The 25392-nt window shown below is 42.7% G+C and overlaps 1 protein-coding gene across 1 annotated transcript in view; it reads left to right on the top strand.

Moving 5' to 3' along the window:
* The window catches only part of arhgef10la (Rho guanine nucleotide exchange factor (GEF) 10-like a), a 118751-nt gene that overhangs the window by 49586 nt on the left and 43773 nt on the right, over window positions 1-25392 (top strand). Inside the window, exon 18 of the mRNA XM_079265254.1 lies at window positions 10441-10541. Coding sequence (XP_079121380.1) covers window positions 10441-10541 — 101 coding nt within the window. The remainder of the gene's footprint in view (window positions 1-10440; window positions 10542-25392) is intronic.

Genomic DNA, 25392 nt, shown 5'->3' with positions numbered 1-25392 from the left:
CAATACAATGGGGGTGTGTGGAAGTCTATTTGAGTTGTTCACAGCTCTGATTCTGGATACTCTATTTTGCTGAACTGTAGCCCTATGAACGCAGAAGTCTGTCACTGAGCGAGTCAATAAGTGGGTGAGTGATTAAGTTATAAAATGAATTCTTTCAGAATGAATAGAAAGGTCAACCATCTTATCCACTTCCTCCAATCATACGCGGTTGTTACTCTCCCCACACAGCTCGACCCAGAAAGCCTCGTTTGATACATTTAAGGGGAGCTCTAAAATATTTAAATTTTCACTGATCTTTTTTTTTCCCCAGTATAATTTCCTATTTTCCTCTTCATGTGTTTATAACGGGGTGTTTCAGTCCTGTACTTGTAGGGTCTTGACACAGTTTGATGCATATTTCATAGGATTAACGTAACTCCTTTGAGAGAAAGCACAGAGGGATAGTGATCGACATTGCTCCACCATATCTTCACACAATACATAGTTCTTTGCTGCTATATTAATGCTCTAAATATTGTGAAGAGAAAGTTAAACAGTAAAGTTGTCTAGTGGCAGTTAATATCGCCTACGGTGTAGTTTTCGGTTCGTCCATGAATAACCACTGCAGCTCCTCGAGACCCAAATAACGTTGATGTATTTTGCTTCCCTATGATGAACATTTCATATCTAGAGTACATAGACACTACCGCTGATTATCTCTAACAATCCGGCCACAATTCAGCACGTTGACCGTACGCTTGTGTCCCAGAGTGATCTCACAGAGTTGAAAAGTCTCTTCTCATGGAACTCTAAATAAGACTTCAAAATAAACTTCACATGACGGCAGCGTTCCTATAACATCCGTCACATCCTTGATCTTTAGCGTGCAATGGTAAGCGAATAGCACTGCACCTCAGCACCCCACCCCAACCTGCACTCCACTGTTTGCAGCCTTATTTGTCCAGACACTGCTTGCTGTTTTTTTCTTTTCTTCACATTCACACATGCAGACATATTCGCACCTGGTAGCGACCAAGAATAGCCACCAGTCTTCTACTTTTAGCCAGTTGCCAGGTGCAGCGGGGCTGGAGCTGAAGGACACCGACGCTACATTTCCTCTGGTCAACTGTAGTGGAAAACAAAGTGGGAAAGGTGCCCCTGAGCTCATTATTTTTTCTAATCTTCACTTTAATATGGATGGCTTCTAATGATGTATGTCTCTTTGTGTGGTACAGACATCCTTGTACTTTCTAATCTATGTTTCAAACGAAAAAAAAAAAATGTAATGAGATTCATCACTGTGGTTCCTCTCCACACAATTTATCCATGACTTTAAGCAAAACATGAATATTGTTGGTGAAGTAGAGAAACAAATGATATTTACTTCTTTGGGTCTGGCAAACGTTACAGAAGAAAAATGACCCACAAAGACATTATAAAGGGGAAGCACACGCCTTCTAAAAGGGTCAGGCAGGTAAGGCAAGTAAAGTAAAGTGCTCCTACACAAAAACTGTGTGAGCAGAAAGACAAAACAAGCATTTCTCAAGGCTCATATCAATTTTGAACAGATGAGCGAGACAATGTGCGCCTTCCTCTCAGCAGACACATCACTCAAGGAAACTGTACATTGGGAGTGGAGAAAATAGGCTCCAAACACAAACCTGAATCTTCCTGCTGTCGTAATGCCGTCATTTGATGCCACACGAAGCTGTCCAAATACAGTAATGCCCCTCCATACTGCATATCCACAACTCAAGTAAATGTTCGGCGGTAACATTTAGCCTACTCGGCTATATCTGCTCAATTGAAAAAAGTATTAGAAGTGAATTAATGTGAGTTGCTGTTGTAACTTTCCTTTCCATCAATACCAGGTCGCCACCCTGCGGTCGGCAACTTCAGAATAAACTCTCCACCAAAACGCTGACAACGGACTTCAACTTAACAACCTTGTTTAGCACATATTTATACAGGTTTTGGTTTAATTCTATGGTTCAGCAGAGACGTGTATGCTATAAGTCAGCGGTTCCCAAACTTTTTAGGCCGCGCACCCCCTTCTACATCCCGACCGGGTTCGCGCACCCCCCCCCCCCCCCTTAATAAAAAAATTAAAAAAAAAGCAACAGAGCCTTTTAAGCCGCATAAGAATCGGACCAATGAGAGAACAGTTTGCTCGCGCGTGGCATTTGTTTACAATATTTAGTCCGCTGTTAAATGTTGCAGTGTGAACACAAACTGCAAAATTGTATCATATTAATCCCTGAATCAGAACAAAGCAAACGAACTGAAGGTGTGAAAACGCCCTGAAACACTGCAACAAAGTTTCAATAACTTTCAGTGACACAAGGCGTCACTTTTAAAAAGCAATCAGGATGCGAGCACACACGCACAGGCTCAGAGGCAGATTATCACATTTAATTTACAATTCATGACCGACTAATGAAGCCAGGATGTCTTCGGACAAAGCATCGATGCGGCGCGACAGTGTTGTTGGACACCGGGATCATGTCCAACTTGTTTGCTTCTTTCTCCCCAATCATACATTCCACCATCTCTCTGGCAGCTGGCAAGCTCACGTCTTCAGCGATTGTGTGCGGTAGCCCCTTTCTCGCTATTCTGTAACCAGATATGAAGCCCGTAGTGCGTCATTTATAGACCAACACATGAATGAGACTCCAGTTGTTTTTGGCTGTTTTGTAACTCCTCCAATTTCGATATAAACAATGTAAGGGGCTTTTGACTTGCACTGGCATGCTTGGTGTTCAGGTGGCGACGTAAATAAGAGCTTCAGACTGTTAGCCAGAACCTCGCTGCACACCACGCACTGTGGCTTTGGGGAATCTGCGTTGCCAATCCAAGTGAAGCCCAGACACAGAGACTTTTCATCATATTTCCTCTTTTTTTCCCAGTCTGATGCTCACCCTCGTTTCCTCTTTTTCACCTTGACTCCGCGATGGGCCGATGTGCTCCCGATTTGTCTGTGCTATCCCTTCCTCCTTTCGGTCTCCTCCGTCTCATCTTCCTCTGACTCTGGCTCGATTTCTTCTCCCGGTCTCTCCCCAACGCACCTCTCCGTTCCCCTCGCCTCCGATTCCTCTCTCTCTCTCTGTCCCTCTCCTCTTTTACGACCGATAGCTTCAGATGTCCCACCTGACAGTTTCCCCGATTTCAGCCAGTTTAGCATATTTGCATGAATGTTGCTGAATGAATGAAGTTCGCTGTTAGCTGACGTTAGCTGCACAAGCTAGGCTCGCTAGTGTGTACGACTGGCGGCAGGCGGCAAGACTGCCGGAAGGAGCTCAAGTGCATTTATTAAATTGTACGTTTTTAATTTTAAATGTTACAAAGGGGATTTTTATAATTCATGTTTTTATTTTGTGAAAAATCCCACTTTTTAAATTAAAATTACATTTTTTTTTAATATTTAATATTATTACACCATCAGACCGCCATTACACTTTTCCTCTCGCGCACCCCCTAGAGGCAGCTCGCGCTGCCTTTGCACTTTGCCTTTGCACTTTGGGAATCCCTGCTATAAGTGACTGCCAGGTATTAACTTGTAATCAACGGTACAAAAAGTCAAAGCAGATTAAATACGCGTTCATTATCTTGCATGGTAAACAGGAATAGTGTGTTGAAGTGTGTGTAACAGGACAACTCCTCAAGGCATTGCAGTCTAAACTTGGTTTCTGAGTCGCCGTCCATTTTTACCTCACTTTAGTCACACCTCACGAATAGCCAATGTCCTGACAGCACAGACTCCGCTTCATTTTGTACTGTCTTTGTGCTGTTTGTATCCACCTTACGATGTTGCACACAACCCTGTCACCTCTATAGCCCACATAGAGTCTGAACCCACTCTAAGCCCTCATCTCTCTTGTACTATTTGTCCGTGGCCGATTGTCAAGTCCGTTGAGAATTAGATCAACGAACTCTGCACGCTGAGCCGCTTCCTTTGGCTCATCTCACTATTTGCAGAGCGCGCGCCTTTCTCTCCGACTGTTTGTTTCCCTGGGGGGTGGAGGCGAACTGAAGGATGGGCCCATGACAGGCTGCCACTCAGCACTCACTCCTGCATCTGTCCCGTCCATGTGCATTCGTGTCACACGTGCGCTCCGGCACTGACCTGCTCCCATAAATCAGCTGGGCTGGCTCCTCGCGTCGCTCCCTCCCGTTATGCCCTCTCCCCTCCCTCTTTTCTTTTTCGACCCTCCTCAGCTCTCCCCGTCTCTCCTCTGCCAGCGCGCCCGTGCCTAGTTCTCTGTTCTGGCAGTGCACCGCACCTGCAGTGCGGCTGTCAATCAGCGGGCAGGAGGGAGGGATCGGAGAGCGCGCGCTCAGTTTAGCACGTGTGAGGTTTGTGTGGGCATGAAGCGCTGCCTAAGGATTCCAACCAAGTGAGGAGTTGTATTCTCGTCACACCCCGTCTCCCCTTCTGTCTTTGGCAAATGACCCCCGCTATATTTAAGCAGTGAATGGTATGAATTACACCTCTGTGTGAACGCTCCACTTTTTCAACATGTCAAGGAAGTTTGAGATCTTACTTACTTCGTTCTGTTCCTGACTGCATTCCCTCCCTCTCTGTGTCTCCCTGCATGTGTGTGTGTGTGAGTGTGTGTCTCTCGACCGTTTTTCTACCCTTTATGAAATGAAAATGAATTAGAAGCGGGCAGGAGCGGGTATGACAGGAGCAGAATTTCAGGCTACGCACTGTTCTCCCCTCAATTACCTTCTAATGATGCCTGAATGTGAAATTATCTTCCTTATGTGTGCCCCCCCCCCACACACACACACACACCTTCTTCTCATGCGCTCTCTTGCACTCTCCTTCCTCTTGCTTTCATCGCCTCAGAGTCACTGTGGAATATTTGCACAGGAGACATGCTGTTATTTTGGAAAGCTTCTGAGTGCTTAAAAAAAGATGAGGCCTCATCCTTGGCCAGACAAGCCTGATCAATCCAGACAATAGAGTGGCCCTGTCAATGGACTCATACCAGCTGAGTCATTGCTGACTCAGGGCCGAGGCTGCCAGTCTGACTTTGGCCGGCTCAGCATAAATAAGTTACTTTATTTTAGTTGACAGGAGAGAGACATATTTAAACACAGAAGGCATGGCTGGTGGTCTAACAGGCTGACATACATTTCACAAAATAGTTGCTTAAGGGAGCTTAGTGTTCAGGTGTGCATTTTACAGTTGGGAGATGAGTTTGTATGGAATAGAATTTATACTATCTTTATCCCTTTAAGGGGGAAATTTTTCTCTGCATTTGACCCATCCCTGTATATAGGGAGCAGTGGGCTGCCAATGACAGGCGCCCGGGGAAAACAACCTCTGCATGCATAAAGTCCACGCTGTGTTTTTTAGCCATCGTTTGTTGGATTTAAGTCATGGCTCTCACTTCAGCTTACAAAAAGAAAGATCCTCTTGAAAACACTTTTCTCTGGGTGAGACTTTGCATTGCGGGACCCATTTCGGTCTGGACTGATGAACTCCCTTAAATCACTCATAAGACATACCAATGGTTGTTCATTGGTCATTTCCATTTTTGGAACGCAATAGGTGGTGTTCAGGTTGAGTGACCTTAAAAAGAGAAACTTGACGGGAGCTGGTTTGTCACTGCAGCTATGACGATCTTACGAAATCATACCCATTATGTTTCATCACATGTTTTTATTAGAGATACACCAAATGGCAATTTCCTGAGACAAAGTTTCTGAAAGTCGGACCTTCCATTTCCTCTTTTTCTATCTTACGAACAACTATAATTGACAGCACTCACAAATACATTCTGTACAGTCTCTTCCATGGGAAATTTGAGTTAAATTTCATGTTCATAATAAAACATGAAATAACTTTTTCTCCGAAAGGGCAAGTTACAGAACCTTCTCTCCCTCAAACAAAACTCAAATTTAAGGATCAGATGAAAAAAGACCAGCATCAGCCAGGAGATGACATCACAGACGCTGTTCTTGTGGTCACAAAACTTTGTGACAAAAATCGGCAGCTTAAAATCTGATCCTGACTCGCATTGGTCTATGCTGAGAAATATGAAAAGAATAACCATCTTTGCGCTGGCTTAATACTGTTTAATACCGAACGCTCAGTCCTTAAGTGAACAGCCAGTTCTGTCGCTACATGTGTGTCTTAAAGGTGCAGTCAGCGATTTTAGAAAATGTTGAATGAAATGTAAAAAGAAACATGTTAAGGTTTGTCTGATCCCTTGCTCCCACTGCCTTTCTCTTGATGCCTGTTGCTCTCAGGCTGGAATAGTGCTGTGCGGCCCGGCCCGCCTTGGTTTTTGGCAGGTGCCTTTTTGCAACCGGAGGTCAAACGAGACAGTGAAGCTAAGTACACCCTAACGCTGAATAAGGCATTTTATAGGCGACCAAAAATGTCACGATCGACTTTAATGAACTGAAAAAACACACTATTAAAAGGTTGACGTTCTAAGATGAAAATACCGACGACTCCGGGGTCGTACGTTCCGATCCACACCTCCATCACAGTTGTCCTCCCCGCAGCCAAGGAGACCACCCCACAGCTCTGCAGCTCCGGGAGACGGACTCCCGGTCAGCAGCAGCAGCAACTTGTATTCAACCAGCACAAACCTCAGCGCCTGGAGTCACACCTGGCTGGGTCGGTGTCCTGGGATCAGACCCCCTTTGCTGGGGTTTGCACTGGCTGAATTTAAACTAACTGCTAACTGGGCGAACACAAGACAGGGCAGCACTGATGGGTTGAACTCAAATTCTGTCCAGATCCTACATATCGCACCCTTTAATAAAACACATTTTATGTAAGAAACCAATTGACAGAAACCAAACTATATCTTGAACAATAACCTGTTTAAAATGTATCAGTTTCAGACACACGTCCATTTTCTGGATCAGTTCAATATAAGTAGTTTTGCATTACTGTGAGAAACAAGTCAGATTTCTTTATTTTTTATTTTTTTAGATGTGACATTGGCAAATAGTCTGTTCTTGAATTCTGCATTTCAACCACAAATAAATCTGCAGTTGCTCACCCCTTTAAGGAAATGTTGACACTGGCAACATATTTACCACTTGTCAAAATCACCTGAATTACCATACAGGGACTGAGGCAAAATGCAAATTCCACGATACAGATGTGTGATCTGACAAGTTAAGAGGCCTTGAGCAAACTATGTTCACATGCATTACACTGTAGAGGAAGACAGAATATTTTTCAACGTTCATTTATATTTGCATAAATTAGTCAGTTGTGCATAAGACAGAACATATGTCTCTATACCTTTTAGTTCATGATTCTGTTTTCATTCATTAAACTCTTCAATGCAGTCATGAATTCATGAGCAGCAATGACTTAGTGTTTGAGTTTCCCAGAGTTTGGTGTATTTTGAGGTTAAAGGACTGTTCCACCAAAAGTCTGTTTTCAACATCAAACGCTGAAAGTCGGACCTTCCATTTCCTGTTTTTCTATCTTACCAACAACAATAATTGACAGCACTCACAAATAAGTTCTGCACAGTCTCTTCCATGGGAAATTTGAGTTCAATTTCATGTTCATAATAAAACGATGATTACGAAAAAACTTTTTCTCCGAAAGGGCAGGCTTTGAAGGTGCCTCTGAAAAGTTTGTAGCTTGGTCTTTTGCCGACAATGGCAGCTGCAGTCGACTTGCATTCATGGCTTTTACCGTGGTTCCCACCACCGACCCAGTTTCAAGACGAAAAAGCTTCATAGACACGTTTAAACTCCACTCCTGCAGCATAATCCCTTTTCTCCTCTGTCAAGTTGTATGTTTGGTCATGCCCTTTTCTCCTTTGGTGAACCGGGTGAAAGAGTTTTTGAGATTTTCAAGAAAGGCCAAGAAAAAGTGTTCCACGCCGTGTAAAGGATGTTCACTTCAGACTTGTGATGCTCTGCATCGATATGTAAACATGCTCAAGTACAGTTCATCCAATATACAGATTCCACAAACATAAGCATGTGCTTGATCTGTCTAACCAGCGTTGAAATCAAAAAAGATGTTTTTTAATGATGGTTTATATCCATCATTATATCCTCTCTCTCTCTCTCCCTCTCTCCCTCTCTCTCTCTCTCTCAAAATTCAATTCAACTGACCTAACACAATTGCCATTACATACATTGAATGCAATTAACAAAAAATATATTGATTTTAATAACACTAATTATAATAATCAAAACAATAATAATACAAGAAGAAGAAAAATACAGTGAATAACAATATCATGTAAGAAAATGAAGTAGATAATGAAATAGGTAATCAGTATGGTACAACTACATCCTATGCTAACCTTTGTTGTGGCAGGAAGTGACATCTCTCTCTTTCAGATTGACACAATGACGGTGAAATGAATATTAACATGAACACAACATGAAGACACGCACACACACACACACACACACACACACACCTCCAGCCTTCACTAACCACAGCATGTACTCGTCGTGGCTGATTCCAGCTGGGCCCACACATAAGTGGCATTTTAAGCGTCGGATCCCACCTAGAAGCGATTCCCAGCTCGAATGACGCTCACTGGACTGAACTTCTGTGAAACTACAAGCAGGAAAGCAGGTCTTCTGACAGAAAATACAAGACTTAAAGTCCCATGAAATGAAACATTTATTGTCCTTGTTGGTGCCCTGTTTCTCTGACTACAATTTTCCGCTTTCTGTCGTGATATAGCACATCTACAGGATATGCCAAGCATGCACTTTCACCCATTTTATATCAAAATCCGACACCTTCCTGCTGTTATGAAGTCAAACACCATTGCCAACTATATCCTGCTGTTCAGGAGGAATCAAGAGGCGATTGGAAAGTTGTGCTATTCTCATCACAGCATTATTATAGTTTGTGAGTTTTAGGTTGAAAGTTAAAGTCACATTGGCAGTCTTTAAGATTTCCGTCCTGGTTGATCTGGCGACGCCTTATTTACACGTGGTATTAAAAAATCTGGTTTAATACTACAGGTCCCTGAATACTTGGGGCTTGTGGTTTTGATAAGTGAGGCAATCATTTATTAATATGAAAATCATTGACGTTGCCACTTTAAAGATACTTTGGGACTGGAATGTGTCACTATTTGTCTGGGAAGTTGGGATTTTCTCTTCTTCTTTTGAACTATAACTGAAATTTGAAATGAAAAACAGAAGATAATACTAGATTACTCATCTTTCCTTCCCAGTTCGAGAGTTCATGCGAATGCACAGGCATTGATTTTAATTTCATTCAGGGCTGTCTTCTGCATTCAGAGCTCCGCCTGTTGAATTCCCCTCTGCTGTTTTGTTGATGGACGCCTAAATATCTGTGCAAACCTCTTTTTAAAGAGCCAGCACATTTATATTGGTGTACAGGGTATGCACTGTGCTTTATTGACATTTTCTCTAACATTTTTCCAAATGGATGAACCGTGAGCAGATATTTTAGCATAAGCAAATAATTGGAAAAACAGCTTGGACTGAAAATGTATCCAGTTTGATTAGTGTAATAGCTGTATTTCAAGGACATACTTTACAGTATCTGCCTATGACTGTTATGATTACAATGTAATTATAAGGGTACCTCAACAATTTAGCATTGCACTCCTATAATATTGTTGGACTCAAGATGGACAGTTAAAAAAAAGATATTCCTACAAAAAGTTCCTACATTACCCACAATGCAACCTGACCACCGGTCAGCGATTTGGATGTGTTATGCTAGCAGCAGCTAATGTAGCCGCTCGCCTCAAGCAGAGATGAGCAGCGTTGTTAATTCAGCTCTAGTCTAGCGCTTCTTTTGATTTTCATAATTGTAGTCTTCAGCCCCGACAGAGCGGACTCACGTCAATGTCTCGAGTTAACTTTAGGCACCTCTCTCACTTTTAGTAGTACTCCCCATGACCTGCAAACTGAGTGTGATGCTTAAAACTGGGACGTTTCCCCCTGATTTAGTACAAATGGTAATCTTCAGCAAAAAAAAAAAAAAGAATACCCAGTCTGCTAAAAATAGAGACAAATATTCCAGCAAGAAATACATTTCAGCGAATCCTGTTTTAAGGAAACGTTATGCAGCTCAGAACACTTTCTACTGACAAAATGAGGAAATGATGGTTATTGTGTCAAGTAACTTGCAAAAATCTTGATACTGAACGTATTTGCAAAATGTTTATTGATGATGTATTTAATTTGCTTCACTGTCATCACACAATAATTTCACAGTAACATGCAGCCCCTCTGTATTGGTGTCAAATACCAAAAGATACCAGGGTCCCTCCTGGGCCTCAACAATAGAGACTGTCTGACCTGATAAAGTTATGAAATAAAAATGAAAAACAGAGACTTAACCGGCAATAATCTTTATGTTCAGCGTTAGTTGGTGAAGATTTTGTGACAAAACGTTCACCAGCGTTAGTTGGTGAAGATTTTGTGACAAAACGTTCAATATCAGTACATCTGTGTTTTTCTGTGCAGGTCAGGGCGTCCTGTCAGCTTCATGGTGGTCCTCAACACTCCCAGCCCCCTTAGCAAGATCTCCTGGGTCAACCGTCTGCACTTGGCCAAGATCGCACAACGTAAGAACACACACACACACACACACACACACACACACAGTGGTGTTTTCATAATTCAAATGTAATGATTTACGTTATGGGGACGTGCATTTCGTCCCCAAAAGGAAAGCGAGTCCCCACAATGGGACTGTAAACTGATTTATGTCCTCACAAGACAGGTAAAACACGCCCCACACACACACGGGTATACACACACAGAAAGGATTACGATGCCATTTCTATTTAAACAGGATGATGTAATGCAATGAAATGTAATAACAATTCTTTCGGTCAGAGGCTCAGACACGTCATCAGTGTTTGGTTCACTCACCATTGGCTAAGTGCACAACTGGAATTACAACTTATATAATCAGTGAAAAACCGAGACTCAACTGGGTCATCTGAAGTTTATGTGGTGTGGAAAGAGGCAAACTTTTTAAACAATGTTACATTTATAATGAATGAATGTGTATTCAGGAGGGATTGGCGACTAGCATGAAAACTCCTTTTAAATTCTGTACCACCAGTCATTTCTAATGTTGAGTCTCCCTCTTCAAATGTTGGATACATCTCATTGATTGCGGAGACTCAGTGGTCAACATTCAGGAGCGGACTTGGGGAAAAAAGTGGTCCGGGAGTTTACTGTCAGACCGGCCCACTCAATACACGGCGCGTTGCCCACTCAATGCACCGCACGCATCGCACAAGTGGCCTACTTGGAAAAATACCCATACGCTTAACATTATATCATATATGTTTTTTTTATAACATTTGGATCCACCAATTTGCCTGGATGGACACATTGAATAAAATAATACTCGCTATTGCAACACTCCAAGGTATAGTTTGCTGGATGCTGAACTCTGGGCTAGTATCAGATGGTTATACGCAGTGGTGGCTGGTGGGACATGTTCTAGGTAGGGCTGTGCCACATCTCATCAATTTCAGCAAACATCCCAGAATGATTTCATGCAAAACCATTAAGGTATCAAACACGTATTACTACTTTGCAGTTAAATATTTAACTTTTATTCCAACATGAAAAAAGCAGTAAATAACACTTTGACAAACACGTCAGGGCATCTTATTTGTGTCACCCACACAGGGAATTCAGTATAATACAATAATATATAAATCATATAATAATATAATGATATATATATATCATATAATAATATATATATCGTATACTATTCACTATAATATCAAACACACACACACTTATATATAATGATGTATTTATAACTATATATCATGTCTCAGCAGGTGCTTCATGCACTCCCTAACTGTCCGTGCTGGATCTGTCCCCGTTGTTTTAAAAAGCTAAATAGGTTATTAGCGTGACGTCATCCAGCTAGCCAAACCTGTCTGGTGTTCAGCTAGTGGAGAAGCTTCGCATGTACTGCTTCCCTTTCCCGCGAGTCTGCTGTCTGATTGTGCAGTTTCTCCGCCAAAGTTCTCCTCTCACACGGCTCTTGGAGGAGCAGTGCTCACGTGCGCCTGTAGAGACTAGGGGCAGATTGCATGCTGGGTGTGTGTGTGTGTGTGTGTGTGTGTGTGTAGGGGTGCTGCCCGCTCACAGATGGAAACCATGAGTGTGAATACAGATCGCGATGACTCGTATATCTCAGTCAGCGATTATTGACTTTAAGTATTAGAGTAAATTGAACGTGTTCTGTGAAGCATAGAATATAGTCGGGGTCGGCGATCTCAGAGCGAGGGCCGGTTAGGTATTGGACCGGCCCAAAACCCCGTGGGCCTACCGGGGATTCCCCCGGTATCCCCTATGGCCAGCCCGCCCCTGTCAACGTTGATGCAACTGCCCAGATGCTGCCCAGCAGGGAGCAGCACAGTTCTCCCTTTTATTTTGTCTTCCTAACCTATTTCCTCCAACCCTCGCCTTGCTCTGCCCAGACCTTCGCCCCACTATGCAGTCTGACCACGCTGTAGTCAGAGGAGGTCTTCCTCTCTGAGGCTTCATCAATGCGTGCTGTCATCCGGTGGCGAATACCGAGGACATTAATCTGCTTATTTTGTCCATGATGGCGCGCATATTCAACCCACTCACCACTCCAGCCCTCTCCTCCCCATCCTTTCCTACTCCCTACATCGCCTTGAGCGCTCTTCCTTGTCAAACACACTCTATTCTGGGTTTGTTGTGCATGCGGTACGTCTCTCAACACTGCGCTGGAGTGTAGCTCCAATCTGATTACTGTGGCCTCTTAGTTCCCAGAGGCCTTTGCTGTGAGCGTCAGAAACATTCAAGGTTCCAGTGGAGGTTATTGGGGGTGGATTAATAAAGGACACTGAGGTAAATGTCTCGTCCAGATGAGTGGCCAGAGTTATATTCGTTTTTAGGAGCGGAAAAATTGGACGACGGTCAACAAGGAGCCTGAAGTGTTTTTTGCTTTGCAAACTTTGTCCTGAGACTTCGCCTCACCTGTATTGTGAGATTCTCCATCCTCTAAAAAAAAAAAAAGAAAAAAGAACACACAGGACTGGATTCCTTCCCTCTACTGCTGGCCTACTGTACCTCCACAGTGTGCATGAAGCACACACTATACATCTGTAGACTCCAGTAGAGCTCGCTGTACTGGATATGGTCTGTGTTAGAGTGGCATCAAAAACATCAGGCCGAGCACAGAGGATGCTGTGGCTGCAGTGACGCGCAGCATTCCCACATCTTTCCTCAGAGCTCGCACCTTTGTCGGCAACACAGCAGGCGTACTGATGAGGACAGTGGCATCGTTATATAGCATGCAGCTCTCCTCCCCTATGGCTGCTGTGTGGACAATAGGTGATGCATTCAAAGCCAAATCATGCAGGTTATCCACATGCTGTCGTACGGACGAGGAGCTCCACGCTGCAATACTGTTTACAGAGAACATTGAGGACGACTGAAAGTATGCCGTGCTAACTCCTTTCGCTCGGAATGCTGAAATAATCAGAATTATTTGGCATTTACTCTGCAGGAAAATATCAAATAAACATTTATTGATCTTGCACCTGGAGAAAAGACCCTGAAGACAAGGGATATAATGCTATCAAAATGTAAATATTGCACGTTGTTTTCACTCTCATATTGATTGAGTCTATAATGGTACAACTGTCAGCCCAAATCTGTCTTTGTCTGATTTGCTATCCTACAGTCGTGTAGCCTCGAGTGCTTGTCCCAGATGCTGTACTCCTGTGTGTCAGGAGTACAGCCTGTTTATCTTTCTGAAGATAAAGTATAAAGTAAAGTCTGGACAATAACAAAAACATCGGATCCACACCACATTTAATGGTGTTTGGAAGTGCCATTCCGATGAGATTTCTACAGATACGTCGCAGTCCGGCCACTCTGATGGCTAAAAACCGGATATGAATGTGTGAAGTGCTGAGCCGAATCCCTGCTGCTCCTAGCAGAGCACTATGGAGAACAGCATGTGGGAGAACTACAGTCTGTGGACAGTAAACAAATCTCTGGTAACACTTTATAATAAACTACACACTATGAGTTAAGTATGAGTAAACACTCAATTCATCCTTTATAAAGCATTATATATATATTACAAAACAATTATAAAGGAGTTAGATGATTAATGAGATCATTTATAAAGTGTTAGTAAATGATTAAGAACGTATTCAGATGTACATTATTCATACATTTATATATATGATTTAGATATGCACGAATGGTTAGGGACTATGTTAATATATACTTTATAAAGGCATATTAATACTGCAATTCATGGTTAATTCATGATTCATTAAGGTAGTTACGAGTGTTTTTCGTGACCTCATCTAAAGTGAGGACTATCTATGCTTTACAAAGCATTTATAAATGACATTGAAGTGCCTCAAAACACAGAAAAGGCAAATAGACACAACACAAAGTGATCAAGAACATATTCATATTTATTGCAAGATGCAAACAATATACTGTTAAATACAAACCGCTCAGCCATTAATTCATGTAACAAACAAAGACATTCTCCTTCAGGAGAACATGGCTGGATACAAAACATTTGTAAATATACGACTGGAGGTAACCAGGAGCTTTGCATATTAGTTTACATTTACTTATTTAATTATTCAATGTGAATACGTTCTTAATCATTTACGAACACTTTATAAATGATCTTATTAATCATCTACAACTCTTTAAGAATTGGTTTGTAATATATATATAATACTTAATTTACAAATGGGGAATCCATCATTTATAAAGTATGAAAACACAAGAATGAAACACATAATAGACAAGCTTATTAATCAAGAATAAAACATTTACAACTGTTATGAACTGCATACCAATGAGTGTTAATGTAGGAACAATGCTTTATAAATGATTAATTAAGTGTTTACTCATACTTATAATATATATATATATATATATATATAAATAAATAAATATATATATATATAAATATATATATATATATATATATATATATATTTACTAATGCTTCATAGTGTGTAGTTATTATAAAGTGTTACCAAATCTCTTCCACTCTGGTTTGAGTTTTTCCGGTGAAAAGGAGTTCTACTCTGAGACTCGACCGTGCCATTGTTTCGACAGCAAATGCTTCCCCGTTGGAAAGCAGCGTCACCAGTGTAGCTATAGTTACTGACGCCAACACCAAGGAAACTCATGCAGATACGTTGTTGATTTCTGGACACACAAAATCCGATCCGATCAAAAACAGTGCTGAGAGTCCGTCTTAAAGACCTGATTTGAGAAACAAATGATATTTGCCTGCAACAAGCCTTCGGTGATTTCTGTATGTCAAGCCCCAGACACAGAATAAAGACCATCTCTCAACCAGAAGGCATGTTTCACTAAGATGTTGTTAAAATGATTGACAGCGTGCAACTTGGGTTCAATTTCAGGATGTTTCCTTTACTTGACAGTTGCTCTGCTGTTGCAACACATTCTCAGTCCCAACTCGTCAGCGGCCGTCAAACTATGACGACTCATCAGTTTTGGACGTGTCAGGGATGGCGTGTTTCTGCTCGTTACATGGATAGTGTCTTTTCAAAATACACTTACATGTTCACGGGAAGCATACAGTTTCTGCTTGTTACATGCATACTCTTTGTAAAATAACTTCCTGTTGTACTTAGTTTTTAGGTTCACTTATGCAACAAAACTGCTTGGTACGGTTCATGATGTGGTGTGTTCAAGGACCCAAATGCAGTCTCCTTTTTCCTGTTTTTTTTCCCAGTTTTTTTCCCAGTTCTACAAAACTTGTTCTACAAAACTTGTTACAGAGTTTTTTTGTGTGCGTGTTTTTGAGTGAGAGAAATAAATGTTTTGTAGAACAAGTTTTGTAGAACTGTAAAAAAAACAAAAACAAAAAAAAACGAGTCTGCATTTGGGTCCTTGACACACCACATCATGAACCGGGGCAAATCCGCCCTTGAGCTTGTGTTGTCCTCCTCATTGCGCTGTCCCCTTAATCTCATAGTATCCCAGCCTTTCAGAACCCGTTGGTGATGATGGATTCTTTCACACTGTTCCGGGCTGTTAGGATCCACTGGCAGACTTGAGAAAAAGCTGATCTTCTCTGCTCATAGCTCTGAATAGCATTTACGGCTAACTGGCTTGGCCAGTTGCTGCTAGCACAACAGCTATTCAGAGCTATGAGCAACAACAGTTATTACCGCATTGTTTTTCGTTTGGTAGCCGTGAGAGACCGTAGTCTGTAATGCAAGTATGTCTGCATGAAAAAATGTACAAAGATATATTATATATTCGCTAATGCTAATCGCGGTTAGCATTTCCCCATTGGCCGTAATGTTAAAATTAGCTTAGAAGCTAGCGACATGTTATGATGTTCATAGAAGACAACTTTAGTACTGTTGAAAGCATCTTGCTGTTCAACGGGGACACCTGCGGCTTATAGACCAGTGCAGCTTATCTATGTACAAATTATTTTTTCCTTTTAGAAATCAGCTGGTGCGGCCTATATACAGGTGCGCTCTATAGCCGGAACGTATGGTAACTATGATTGTTACGTAACTGGCGTTAAAGTAAGAGTGACATATAGTTACGTAATTCTTTGGTTGATGCAATTTGCTGCACAACACAAACACAACACACCAGAGGACATGGGACATTAATCACAACATACGGCCAACAACCAAGAAAAAACAACAACTTATGAATCTGTCTGTCAAATGTGTTAACACAGTGTAATGGTAGCCACGATTCGGTATTTGATGATTTGCGAGTGGGAATGGGCTGGCTTCAGTGATGCTGGTTTCGAAGTTTCACAATTAGCACAATAGTAAATCATATCACGTATCTTATATTATACGGCTGCAGCTTTAAAATCCCTGCAGACCTACACACAACAACATGGAGAGAATTATTGTATTTCTTTCCCCCAAGGCTGTCAATCCAAGGCATTTCCACATTTACCTTTCTCTCGCATGGCCTATATAAACCTATGTAGTTGACAGCCGACGCAACGTCAAGCCTTTCTCTGGCGTAGCCTCACAGGCTCAGGTTAATGGAAATGTTCATCATGATTATCTAATGGGGGCGCAGAGGTCAGAAACACAAAGATTGCAGCTTGGTTACTTGAACTGTGTGAGTGACAAAACATGTTCAATGTTTTTAAAAGGAATGACCTTTCTGTGCAAAGTTCATCCACCTGTTCGTTTTTTTTATTGCTCCTCATCCTCTACAGCAGGGGCGTTCAATTAAAATTCAAACGAGGTCCGGTCAGAGAGAACTTCCTGGTGCAAAGGTCAGAAACATCACGATAATGTCGAACTGGCCTTATGATTAAGTCTCGTATACATTGAAGTAGCCTAGAAGTTGTATTAAACGTCTGTATATAGTCAACAACTGACTTTCAAATCAAATAAAGAAAGTAATTTATCCTCAGATTTCACATTGAACTAGATGATTTATAGATAATGCATAAGTACAATATGGGCTCGATAGGGCGGGACAGAAAGCTTTTGAAAAATGTGCCTCTTAAAATAAAGTACTTCATTTTAGAAAAAAGAATTTAGCTGAATTGTCCTGCAGCTTTACATTTATTTAATTCAGGTGTGAAAAAGCCAAGATATTCATATTCTTCTCATCTTCTAGAAAGATAAATGTGTCTGCAGGGACTTTATGTGTGGCTATTAAACCACTTGTTTCAGCTCTATTCTCTCTGTTAACATCATTGTTGGGCAGTGAATTAATGTGTTAGTGTTCTGATCATATTGGGCTCTTAGATTGTTATATGTGGGTACGTTTGCTCAACAGATTGTCTCGCAGTGTGGCTTCACTTTGCTGCTTTTAAAAATCATCACAGTTTCTGAACATATGAGACACACTGGTCTTAAACTGCCCGTGGGAAGATCGGACAAACAATCTGTCCATTCTTGTTCAAAGGTTCTGGTCTTATTGTCCACTTTTCACTTTTTGTAGAACGCCATGTGAAATAACTTCTCTGACTCACGTGATTCTCCAACTGTTGGGTCTCCCTCCCTGTGTGTGTGTGTGTTCATCTCACTCAAGTCGCTTATCGGGATACACATATGTGATTGGCTGAGCAGCGTCACGTGATGTGATTTACAGCGCATGTCAATGGTCAGTGTGTTTCCTGGACCTCTGAGCGAGTACTGTAAAGGCTGGAAAAGCTGCCCCAGTTAAAATAGAAGCGCTCCGTCAAAATGAATAATTCTCAGTTATTTCTCAGTTATACATCCAGGTCCAGAGACAATGGTGTCTGGGTCCGGACCGCAGTCCGCCTATTAGTGACCCACCCCTGCTCTACAGGGTCACAGGAGGGTGGCGCTTCTCCCAGCATGCATTGGGATGAGTCACCCCATACACAGGGATAATGGTGAATATAAATGCAAAAAATGTACTCCAATTAATAACGGCTAAAGATAGAATATTAATATTTATTATCGTGTTTTTTTCTGGATAACACACAATGGTCTTGTCATTCAAGGTTTCTATGTTTTATGATTTGGTGATTATGCTGTATTGCTTACATAACTTCTGTTTTAAAACGGCTTTAGTTGAGGTTAGAGTCTGGGTCAGGGCATGTTGCATTCATGGTTAAATGGTTAATGGTATTAAAGTAGTCTGCAACATGTACAGTTGTCGCTGGATTTATTGAATTAACATGGTAGCAGAGGATGGCGGCTGGCAATTACAAAGTTCCGCCGCCGTTTGACGAGAAGAAGTCCTACGAGAGCTGGAAAAATGAGGTTGAAATTTGGAGGCTGGTGACGGACCTCGAGGAGAAGAAGCAGGCCTTGGCGGTCGCTTTATCGCTGACGGGAAGAACGAGGGAAAGTGCACTAGAAATTGCCGCAGTGGATTTGAACGACGATGAAGGAATGAATGTACTTCTCATGAAATTGGACGCTGTGTTTTTGAAAGAGGAAACGGATCGCCAGTACGAGGCGTACACAGAGTTTGACCGGATCACAAGAGAAAATGGCGTCTCCATGGTCGATTACATTGTCGAGTTTGAGCGCCGGTACAACAGAATACGTAAGTTCAAGATGGAGCTTCCAGATGCTGTGTTAGCTTTCAAGCTACTTGATACTGCAGGACTTAATGTTAAAGACAAAGAATTAGCGCTTACCGCATGTCCAAACCTTTCGTTTGTAAACATGAAATCAGCCTTGAAAAGAGTATTTGGCGATAATTCTCCACAAGAGGGAGCTGTTGACCTCCGTGTGTGTGGGGGTGCTGCTGACTGTGCCTACTACACACGGTTTACTGGCAAACGTGAAAGTAATGTCAGGTCAAGCCCACAGATCCATACGGCTGTCCAAGGGACGAATCCACTGGACAGATACGGGAGAACATCAAAATTACAGAGGATGATAAAGTGACAGATGTTGAAGAATGCAACATTACTTTGTTGTCAAAAGAATCGTTGTCTGACACAGAGATATTCATGGTGGAGTCTCTAGGATCAGCCGTCATTGACACAGCTTGCACTAGAACTGTGTGTGGAGAAAAATGGCTTGATCATTTCATGAGTGGACTAACACAACGTGAGTTACTGAAAATGGGGGACACAAAGAGTGGAAGAGCATTCAAGTTTGGTGATGGGAGAGTTGTTCATTCTACAAAGAAAGTGAAAATCCCAGCCATGATAGGACAGACTGTGACAGATGTCACATTGAAACAGAAGTGGTCCCAGTAAATATCCCATTGCTTTTAAGCAAAACTTCACTGAAAAGAGCAGGTGCTGTTTTAGACATTGAAAATGACAAAGCCACAATGTTTAAACAGCCAGTGAAACCTGAACTAACATCTTCAGGACATTACTGTGTGAACATCAGAGATGTGAGTAACCCAGATGAACATGAGCTCCAGAATGAGGATGACATTCTCACTGTGACAGAAAACATGACAACAAAAGAAAAACAGAAAGTTCTGTTGAAACTACACAAGCAATTTGGACACGCCTCTGTTGACAGACTGAAAAAACTACTGGCCTGCTGATGATGAATGCACCACAATCCTTAAGGACATTGTAAAGAATTGTGAGACGTGCATCAGATAGAGCAAACCAAAGCCAAAGCCTGCGGTGGGTTTGCCCATGGCCTCAACCTACAATGAAACTGTAGCTGTGGATTTGCATGAGCTAGAGCCGGGAGTGTGGTATCTGCATGCAATTGACCACTTCACACGATTCAGTGCAGGGAGTATCGTCACCACCAAGAAACCCAAAGAGATTGTGAAGCACTTTATACATTGCTGGATAAGTGTTCATGGTCCTCCACGCAGACTGTTCAGTGACAATGGGGGTGAATTCAACAATGAAGATATGAGGAACATGGCTGAAAGCTTCAACATTGAAGTGAAAACAACTGCAGCTTACAGCCCATGGAGCAATGGGCTTTTGGAAAGGCATAATCAAACACTCACTGAAATCCTGATGAAAGTGAAGAAGGACAATGGATGTGACTGGAGGATGGCCCTAGACTGGGCCCTGATGGCAAAGAACTCTATGCACAACGTGCATGGCTACAGTCCCTATCAGCTGGTATTTGGACAAAACCCAAATCTGCCTTCAGTTCTCACTAATAAGCCGCCAGCTCTGGAAGGTACTAATATGAGTACTTGGATAGCCCAGCATATCACAACATTACATGCTGCAAGGAGAGCATTTACAGAAGCTGAGTCCTCTGAAAGGATCCAAAGAGCCCTTCGTAAACAACTGCGGCCCACTGATGACCGATACGAAACAGGGGACAAAGTCTCCTACAAACGGGTGGATTGTACAGAATGGAAAGGTCCAGGTGTGGTCATCGGCCAAGATGGTGCGGTGATATTTGTGAGGCATGGTGGCACTTACGTTCGCGTATATCACTCCAGGCTTAGAAAAGTAGAGAGCCCACATGCAGTGCTGGGAGAAAGGGACATTCAGCTGGACGGGACTGAACATCATACAACATTACCAGAACCTGGCTTCAATGAGAATAACTGTGACACTGAAAATGAAAGTGAGGAAGAGACGCCTACAAATGGTGAGGAGAACAGTGAACCCCCTCACACACCAAGACAGCCAGAAGGAGATAGCCATGGTCAATCGGACGCATCACAGAACAACTCAACCACAACTTGTGAGGGCCTTAGTCTGAAAACTGGATAGGTAGTTACATACACAGACAGTGAGAGTGGCCAAGCACACACTGGAAAAATCCTCAGCAGGGCAGGAAAAGCCACTGGGACATACAAATACTGGTTTAATTTGGAGTACATTGAGCCTGAGGAAATTTCTGGCACTACCGGTTCTGTTGACTTAGGACGAGTACACAATCTTCAAGTGGTCCCATCTGAGCATGTTGAGTTAGGTGCTAGCCATCCTGAAGAAGACATACTTATTTGTGAATGATGATGCCTTCATGTCTGCCAAACACAGTGATCTCAGCAACTGGAAAAATAATGATGTGTTTGAAGAGGTGAAAGATGAAGGCCAGAAATGCATCTCTACGAGGTGGGTGTGCACACTCAAGGAGACACCTGATGGTGTTGTACCTAAAGCGAGATTAGTTGCAAGAGGCTTTGAAGAAATGAACACTCAGGAGCTCCCTAAAGACTCACCTACATGTGCCTCGGAGTCTCTAAAAATGATTATGGCAGTGATATGTCAAAAGAAATGGCAGCTAAACTCTATGGACATTAAAGCAGCCTTTTTACAAGGCAAAGAGTTAACCCGAAATGTCTATATCCGTCCTCCCCAAGAAGCTCAGAGCAAGGGAATTCTATGGAAGTTAAAAAAGTGTTTATAGCCTAGCAGATGCTTCTCTGTATGGAGTGGTCTCACTGACGTCACGATCTCCTTAGTTACCAGGTCGGTCGGCCATGTTGGAGTACATACAGATCCTCCATGGCGGCGAGTAAACAAGGAAGTGCGGCGAAAATACCATACTTTGAATCACTGGATAGTGCATCAAAGGTTCGCTACCTTGCCAAATTGAAGGTTATTGGTAACTTGGATCCTTATACGATGAGTGCAGATCGTTTCAGTGCCGATCCTACTTGTCTTCCATCGGTAAACTACGCCAACATCTACGCGTATCTCGTGAACACCCCGAGTCCTTACACGAAAGACGAGCTGGAGTGCTACAAAGGGCTCGACGCTTATAATCAGTTTGTCAGTGGATGGGTCCGAGACGTCAAAGCAACGGTCGTCGAGAATTCTCATCTCGTCATTGGAAGGGTAAATATATACAGATCTGGTCCGATATTTAGCAATATTCAATGTTTACTCAGCGCAAACAGACACGTGTGTTTGTTTACATTGTACGTGCATGTCATTGTGTGCGTGTGTGTAGGAATTCACTTTCAACTAACTCCTAACTTCATCCCCCCCCACACATATATATATATATATACACATATATATATATACATGATACGACGTTAAACTCATATCAAGCAATGCTGAGGCCGCATCTATGTGTTTCGCCTGTTGTACACGCTCGACACGTCTCTGGCACCGACTGCTGTCACGGGCCGATGAAGCTTCGGTAACCTTCTCATGTCCATGTTTAATTTATATTTCCTTTATTAAATACTGTTCACAAACGAATTTGCAAATAAAATCACTGACCACTTATAAAGTGATCCGCACATACTCTAGTGTACCCCAAATTCGATTCCTTTATATCTCGAGAGATGCGCGACAGCCATTTCTGGCGACGTCGCTTGGATAGCTCCTTCGTGTAATTTCCTTGATGTGTAATGACCGCTGGCAAACGAAAGAATGATTTCTTGTCTCTATCAGCTCTGCTGCCACAACCAAAGACAGCACAAAAGTTCACCATGATCGATAGGTTCTGCGACTCAGCCGTGCATGCCAGTGGCTGTGTGTACTCCAACATGTACTCCAACATGGCCGACAGCTAAACTGTGACGTCACACGAGACCACTCCATTGGTACAACAGAGTGAAAGACACTATGCAGCAGTTGGGAGCTACTGTGTCACGAGTTGATCCAGCAGTGTTCTACTGGCTGGATGACTCCTGCAATGTGATGGGACTCCTTGCTTGTCACGTGGATGATTTCATCTGGGGTGGTTCAGAAACATTCTCCACAACAGTCATCCCTCACTTGAAAGTTGCTTTTCAAGTTGGACGTGAAGAGCACAACAGCTTCAGCTACATTGGAATGGAGGTTCACTCTTTAGAGGATGAGATACAAGTGCAACAAAGTATCTACATAAAGAATCTACAAGCCATTCCTGTGGACCCCAACAGAGCCACACAGCGAGAGGCTCCTCTAACAGACACTGAGACTGACATGTTAAAGTCGAAGATTGGCCAAATATTGTGGGTAGCAAGGCAGAGTAGACCCGACATAATGTGTGACATATCCATCCTAGCATCAAGTGTAAAGCATGCTACTGTTCAGACTCTGCACTCTGCAAACAAACTTGTCAGGAAACTGAGATCAGAAGAGGTGATTTTGAGGTTTCAGTACTTGGGAAGAGACAGCTCGCTGAAACTAGTGGTGTTCAGTGATTCCTCGATGGGAAACCTTCCAGACGGAGGCACTCAAGGCGGACACCTGGTCATGCTTATGGGAGAGAATGGAAGATTTTCACCCATATGCTGGCAGTCAGAGGATCAGGAGAGTTGTCCGAAGCACCTTAGCAGGAGAGACTTTGGCACTTGCAGATGGCATTGACAGTGCAGTCTTTTTGGCTACACTCTACTCAGAACTTACCACAGGTGATTGCACACGGAACAATTTGCCCATTGTGTGTGTAACGGACAATCACTCTCTTCTTGATGCTGTCAAGTCCACCAAGACAGTCACTGAAAAGAGACCGCCTCGAAATCAGCAGCGTCAAGGAGCTCGTCCACTCTGGGACCATCCAGCAGATTATGTGGTCAGCCTCCGAGGAACAGCTCGCTGACTGCTTGACTAAGAAGGGGACATCTGCACTTGTTCTGCTGAGGGCTCTCAGCGAAGGTGTATGGCAACTTAAAGACTAAACGAGCTAATCAACAAAAGCCTTACTACCCTCAAACTCTAGTCATTAAAGTTGCAAGTTTAAACCTGTTTATATGTTTAAGGTTCTAAAAAACACATGTTTGTTTTTGTGACTATGTTTTTCTTTAAAGAGAAAGGGGAGTTTGTTAAGTACTGAGTTAACTAGTGCACATGCGTGTGACGCAGTTTGTTCTGGAGGAACGGAAGACGTGTAACAGTTGTTCGTGGATACGTATTAAAAGTAGTCTGAAACATGTACAGTTGTCGCTGGATTTATTGAATTAACAAATAACACACCAGAATTAGTGAAAAATTGCTCTCGACCACACACACACACACACACACACACACACACACACACAGAGCAGCGCTGTGACACGCTGGTACTCATCGAGTCATTCATTTAAAAGGGAACGGTGGAGATGAGGGCGGGGTGATGGATTTCATTGGCTCCCTTGGGGAAGTAGATCAGCACCAACCTGGTCAGGATGACAATTACATGTTAATTGTATTACACCCTCACTTTGCCTTCCCATTTAACCAAATGTAATTACAATAAGTGAGTTGTTGATTTAATTTCACGGATGGCGTACTGTCATCGAGGCTTCCTCATCATCGCGCCCGCGCTCAAGGGAGACCTGCAGTCGAGTCGGCATTTCAAACGTGCTTGTTTAGGTCGAAATGGGTGTCCCTGAATGGTGGACACCGCAAACAGCTAATGCTCTCATGCATGATTTAGTGAGTGATTAGACATTGCAAAACTCATTTTCCCCAGACCCATCTTCACACCCGTGTTTATCCTGTTACCTCCATTTAGAGGCAACACAGCGACATCCCCCTGCTGTTGCTAATAGACTTCCCCGTGCCACATGTGTGAATATCACTGGCTTTTTAGTGACATTCCTGCATGCTGTATTAAAGTCCTATCAGCAAATTGCCCATCAACAATGCCTTGTTAATGCTATGAGGTTTTCTCTGAGCCTCTTTGCACCTTGAGCATTACCATCACATGTTGCAAGCCATGGACGGTAGAGGCCTTTAAAGGGATCGTTGTGCTTCAGCACGATGTTGAAGCTGCCCTGGTGGCCATGCTTTGGTCGGGCTTTACGTGATGTAATATGGCAGCCAGGCCTGATTCCCGGTAAACAGCATTTGTCACTTTGTGCGTGCACATGTTGTAGTTGTGAGGCCTTGAAATAGAAAGTGAGAATTGCCCCACGGTGGTGCTTCGCCAAAAGCCCCCGGGGTCCGTTAATAACCCGGTGCGCCACCGTATCTTTTACACCGCTCCGAGTGGCCCTGCTGCTTCTGAAGGGTCTTTGCAAAATCGCCAGAAGCATTTCCTAATTAATGGGCTTTCTCATTGCAGAATTAATTGCTTCCTGCCATGCAGTCCTGTCCCTTTC

This window comes from Melanostigma gelatinosum (genome assembly GCF_949748355.1).
Source record: "Melanostigma gelatinosum genome assembly, chromosome: 3".
NCBI lineage: Eukaryota > Metazoa > Chordata > Actinopteri > Perciformes > Zoarcidae > Melanostigma > Melanostigma gelatinosum.
The sequence above is the reverse complement of the archived record's forward strand: the minus strand, read 5'-3'. Positions and strand labels throughout refer to the sequence as shown.